The sequence below is a fragment of the Carlito syrichta genome, unplaced genomic scaffold (genome assembly GCF_000164805.1).
Source record: "Carlito syrichta isolate Samal-C Ts95f unplaced genomic scaffold, Tarsius_syrichta-2.0.1 Scaffold309092, whole genome shotgun sequence".
In the NCBI taxonomy this organism is placed as follows: domain Eukaryota; kingdom Metazoa; phylum Chordata; class Mammalia; order Primates; family Tarsiidae; genus Carlito; species Carlito syrichta.
Window position 1 is genome coordinate 194,822 of NW_007253188.1, and position 5,803 is coordinate 200,624.

The 5,803-nt window shown below is 57.2% G+C and overlaps 1 protein-coding gene across 1 annotated transcript; it reads left to right on the forward strand.

Moving 5' to 3' along the window:
* The first annotated feature begins 981 nt into the window (after positions 1 to 981).
* Positions 982 to 5,139, forward strand: CCDC116 (coiled-coil domain containing 116). Its single transcript, XM_008066736.1, has 4 exons — positions 982 to 1,053; positions 1,785 to 2,306; positions 2,410 to 3,009; positions 4,396 to 5,139. The coding sequence occupies exons 1-4, from the start codon at positions 982 to 984 to the stop codon at positions 5,137 to 5,139; spliced, it is 1,938 nt and encodes a 645-aa protein (XP_008064927.1).
* The last annotated feature ends 664 nt before the right edge of the window (positions 5,140 to 5,803 follow it).

Genomic DNA, 5,803 nt, shown 5'->3' on the forward strand with positions numbered 1-5,803 from the left:
GTAGTTCCAGCTACTTGGAAGGCTGAGGCAGGTCGGGGCTGTGGTCGCCGTGAGCATGCCACTGCACTCCAGCCTGGGCGGCAAAGTGAGACTCCAACTCAAAAAACAAAAACAAAAACAAGAAAAAAACCCAAGATGGACCATGGGATTGTCCACACTGGGAGAGGGAAGGAGGCCCCCGGAAAGGAGCGGTGAGCAGGAGACCCAGCGCTGGGCAGCGACCAGGGAGTAACCAAGAAGGTGCTTGTGTCACCGGTGGGGTGCGGGGCTTTGACTTTTAGGCTTCCCTCAGGGAAGGTGCGAATCACAGATCCTAGCCTCAGCATCCGGACCCCTCCTTCCTGGCCTGGCGGAGCCTGACTCGCAACATCCCCGGCCTCCAGGTTCCCGGAGAACGTAGTGGGCAGGGTACAGCGAATCGGGGGAGGAGCTAACGTGAGCCCCGCCCCCAGCCATTGTGTCGGAGAAGCTTGTGAGCTACCCGTTCAGTGCGAACCAATGAGGACGTGATATGCAAATGAGCAAGCCAGGACTGCCCAGCCGCTCCAGCACCCAGTGCAGTGCAGGCCTTAGTGCTGGAGTGACTGCGCTGGCGCGCGGAGCGTGACTGGGGCTCTGGTGAGCAGGTCGACTGTCGGTCCGGCGGACGCCAAGGTGTCCTTGGTCTGGGAGGAGGGAGGGTCGGGCACACCTAGCTTCAGGGATGGTCGTAGGCAGTATGCGGACGTCCTCGGCTACCCTACCCCGACGACTCTGGAATCCATCAGTCCGCAGATGCCTGGGGGCTTCTGGATAGAGGAAGGGCCGGATGCATGAAGGATGCAGGGTGCTGGGAGCGGGACCGTCGGGGCCGCTTACTCATGGACACATGGAGGCCTGTACAGACCCTCACACTGTCTCCCCATCCCACGCAGAGCGGAGTCCCCCGCTGTGCTGCGGGATCCAAGAGAAAGGCGGACAGCCGGCCTGACCACCAGCACCATGGCCAGATGTCGCCACCACTCGGGATACTTGGCCGACGACGAGGCCGTCCACCCCACGTACATGACGCGGGTAAGTGTACCCAACGGGGCACTGACCCTGGAACCCCCAACGTGTTCCCCACCAACTCTGGTGCCCCAGGCCATGGCTGACCTCCTCCCTGGACCCCTTAGCAAAGTTCTTATTGCTTTGACCTCTCCCAGGATCCCTGCTGGGCCCTGATTACTTTCAATTTCATTCTATGTCCCACAACTTCCAGCGACTTGGGAGGTGCTTGAGTGAATGAGGAACCCAGATGGGAGCATGGAGTCAGCTAAGGACCTAGGGCCCAAGTTGGGTAAGCAGTCACAGGGTACATAGCTCAGGGCCTAAGGTATTCTCTGCAGCCTAGCAGTGGAGACGGGGCTGGCCTGCTACATAGACAGATGAGGAACCAGAGACAGATGGGGCTGGCCTGCTACATAGACAGATGAGGAACCAGAGAGAGATTCAGAGGGGTTTCACAATTTCCCATCTTGCCACGTGTGGTGGCAGAACTAAGCTTTCAGAGAAGCTTCAGAGCAACCCTAAACAGTTCTCCACGTTGCAGATGAGGACGCTGAACCTCAGGAGGGGTCATCATGCACATTGTCACACAGCCTAAAGGTGGAGAGCCAGGACCCAAATCCCGGGCTGCCTGACTCCAAAATGCAGTTTTTTCCACTGCTCACTTTCCACCAGCTCCTGGTGGCACCATGGGTGACCCCAGGGACCCCTCAACTAGTAAGGCATCCTTACCCACTGTAACATGTCTGTCTGCTCAGATGCAGCCGCCCAAGAAGCCACTGTTCTCAGAAATGGGGCCAGCCTCCAAGCTGGGCCGTGTGCCACACCCACCGTCCACGTATGGCAGCTCAGCGCTCCCGGGCCACAGTCGAAATGAGAGGTGCCCTCAGCCCTTTGGCAACTTCCTGGATTTCCTGACCGAGAGCCAGGTGCTGGACAGTCTGCAGATGGTGGTGGAGAAAGCAACTGAGCGCATAGCTACCATGAAGACAAGGGCCGGGGTGCCGTTGGTGGAGGTGCAGGACCCAGTAGAGGTGCCAAGTGGTGGGCGGCGGGCACATGCCCGGCCCAGCCTCAGAGCCGTGCACCGGCACCGTGTTCTGCCCAGTCTCTGCACTGGACGCCTCAACAACTACCCATCCAGATCCAGCTCCAAGTCTGACTCCCACAGCCGGGACAGTGACCTGGGTGCTCACAGTTTGGGCTCACTGCCACCGGTAAAGGACAAACTCCTGCTGGAGAAGACCCTCAAGCGACTGCAGCAGCTGGAGAACAAAGGGGTGAGATCTGGGGCTGTGGCTGGGGCTGAGTGGGATAGGGCCAGAGGCAGACCTAGTGTGGCTGCTCCTGAACACTTCTCAGAGTTGCCCTCTCTTTCTGCAGAAAGGCCTGAGTCAGTCCTGCTCCCAGAGGGACTCCCTCCTGTGGGACACACTGGGCAGCCAGACCAGCAGTCAATGGACCTGGGAGCAGCCCCAGTCCTTGTTCTCAGGGTTGCTGGGCTCGGAATCAAGTATACCTGCAGTGTCAGAGCTGGAGCCTGGAGAACGGGAGCTGGTCTTCCTCAAGCGAGAGTTCAACAAGGAGATCAAGTCATTACTGAGCCAGCCGGCATCCTTTGACTTGCCTGGCTACTGTGCATTCCATGAGCCCCATCGCACCCTGGACTTCCTGGCCAAGCACAACCTCCTCTCCGCCCTGCAGAGCGTGGTCAGCCAGGCTGTGGACAAGCTCAAGGGCGCCCGCCGCCGCGATGGCTGCCCTCTCTTTCCCGCCAACTTCGAGCCTGCCCCAGAGCTGCCAGTTCATTTTGACCTGCTGCTGCCAGACTTCAAGCCCGACACAGCCACCAAGAAGGAGGAGCCCCACGACTCCCCCCTAACCACAGCCTCCAACCCCAAGGCATCTAACGGAAAAATCAAGAGCACACAGGGCTCCCCTCCTGTGTCTAGTGTCCCGGTGACCACCAGACTCGGGCTCAAGGTGACACCCACAGAAGAGCCAAAAGTCCTTAGCCCCTCACTTTACTCCAGGCAGGGGGAACCGGATTCAGATCCCAAATTACAGAAGCCTCCTGTGTCCCTGAACCCCAGCCAGAGGTCCCAGCCCTGGCAGAGGCTGCATCTCACCCTGCCCACCCCTGGGATTGTGGTGGAGTTGGCCTCCAGCCACAGCCACCTAACAAGCCCTGCCACGCCTCCTCTGGTCTCCCCCCACCCTTCCTTTTCCTCCTGCCTTCCCCCTATCATCTCCCCAGTCATCCCCCCATCTCCTGCCTCACCACACTTGGAGGTGACCTCCTCGAGAGTGGGGCTGGGCATCTTGGGGATGAGTTTGCAGAAGGGCTCCTTGACCCGCCGCTCCTAGCAGTCACTGTCACCAGCAGCAGGGGGCAAGCCGACTAGAAACAAACCCTGGCCTAGCTACTACCAAGTGTTGTCAAAGATGAATAAAGCCTATTTTTTATCCTGGGTATTTCTCTAACATTTTTATGTGAATCTTGGAGACCTTCCCACATGGGGAGGGTCCTGTCCCTCGTGGACGCGGCTTTATCCCAGCTGGGACCCTGCACCCTAAGTCAAGCGTCCTCTAATCCAGCTGCCTAGGACAGGACTCTTTAATCTCTTTTTTTTTTTTTTTTGAGTTGGAGTCTCACTCTGTCACCCAGGCTGGAGTGCAGTGGCATGCTCCCAGCCACCGCAGCCTCGACCTGCTGGGCTCAGGCGATCCTTCTACCTCAGCCTTCCAAGTAGCTGGGACTACAGGCGTGCACCACCACGCCTGGTTAATTTTTTGATTTATTGTAGAGATGAGTCTCGCCAGGTTGCCCAGGCTGGTCTCAAACCAGTGTGCTCAAGCAATCCTCTCACCTCAGCCTCCCAAAGTGCTGGGATTATAGGCGTGAGCTACTGCACCTAGCAGGACTCTCTAGTGTCTTTACTTTGCCAAAGGCAAGTTGACCAGGGAGGATTATGTAAAAGATGTAGGTGGCCTCACCCTGAATGGGTCTCCCGAACATTCCCCCACCTCTTTCCTCACCCATCAAGGCCCAGCCACACTTCCCTGTGGGCACAGACCAGGGCAGGAGTCCAGGTTGTTAAGGTTCAGGTTTGGCTGACACTGTGACTGAGGCCCCTGGCCTTGCCCCAGGCCTTATAGTTATAGTAGGTGTGACAGTTAGGTGAGCGTTGGCTGTTGTGAAGCACAGCGGATATGGTAAGGGTGTACCCATAGTGTGACAAGTATGGAGTCTGTGTTTGTGATGGGCAGGACTGGCAGGGCCGCCGAGGAGGGTGCTGTGGGTGTGAGGGACATCACAGGGCAGCAAGAGGTATGACATGTCTTTTTCCCTCCCCAACTGCCACACAGAGCCCCAGCAGTAAGTTCACAAAGAAGTCGCCGCCCTCCCTCTCAACCAAGTCCAGCATGTCTCACTTCTCTAAGCCCTGGCATGAGGAGCTCCTCACCTTCCTGGCCCAGCAAGCAGTCTCTCTGCTTATCTGCAAGTACAAGTTTGAGAAGGACCTCAATAAGCAGCTGGGCTTCATCTCCTTTCCCATCACTGAAACCCTCGTGGACCTTTTCCTGGGATTCAAGAAGGTAAAGGGTTCCAGCATCCACCTGTCCTCGGACATCAACTGGAGCTGCCTGTTGCGTAAACTGGAGGAGGCCGAGAGGACCGGGCATGCCTCCCAGCTCAGTGCCTCCCACCGCAGTGCAGAGATGCCCCCCATGCAGCCTGAGCCAGCCACCAACACCGACCAGAACCAGACCATGGAACCCTGCCGCTCTTTCTTCTCTAACTGGCTGGTCAGTCAGCCTTTCAGCCCTCAGGAGTCTCTGATGACTGAGGACCAGACACTCACAAACCCCTTGGAACCCAAGTTCTCAGTGTCATCTGGTATAGTCATGGGCTCCAGTCTCCAGAAGTCCAAGGAAGCAGTGAACATTGAGGACAGTGAGGGCAATGATGAGGTTGAGATTGAGATCGAGGATGAGGATGAGGTTGAGGATGAGAATGAGAACAAAAGCGAGTCTCAGAGCCTTCCTGAGCCTGGAGTAGAGGCCTGGGACCTCCGCTCCGTGGACATGGACTACAGTGACTTTGTGTGAGGTCCCATGCTAAGCACCTGATTCCTTGCTCCATCAGGGTTGCTGCCCACCAGCCATCCCCTGTCTTGAACAGTGTCAGGATTGGCCTGACTGCCCACAAGGAGCTCTACTGAGATTCTCAGGGGCGCCAATGAGAGAAACAGAAATAAAGTCCATGCTGATGGAGCACAGTTTTCTGTGGCTGGAGATTTCGGCCTCCCTTTCCATGCACCTGCACACCCACCCTGAACAGCGCCCTCAGGGGGCCAGCCCTGGCCACAGCCAGCCTTCATAACAGCCAGCAGCGCTCTGACCCTATGACCTCCTGTGCTCTGCCTCATGGCTCCCGTCCTCTGCATGGCAGCCACCTTGCCTCTCATTGTCCGCTTTGCTTGTGACTCTTCTTGACTCTAGACTGCAACCTCCTGTTTCTTTGAACCTCTGAGGACTCCTTTTGCCCCTCACTCTTGGCCTCTGCTTCTGTTTCCAGAGGGCTCCTCCTCTGTCAGGGGTGACGTGATCTGTCACCCTTTTAGGCCCAGGAGCTATGCACTAACCCTCTTGCTGATACTCTCATAGTTACCTGTCTGTCTTCCTTCCTTCCTTCCTTCCTTCCTTCCTTCCTTCCTTCCTTCCTTCCTTCCTTCCTTCCTTCCTTCCTTTCTTTTTTGGAAAATAGAGTTTA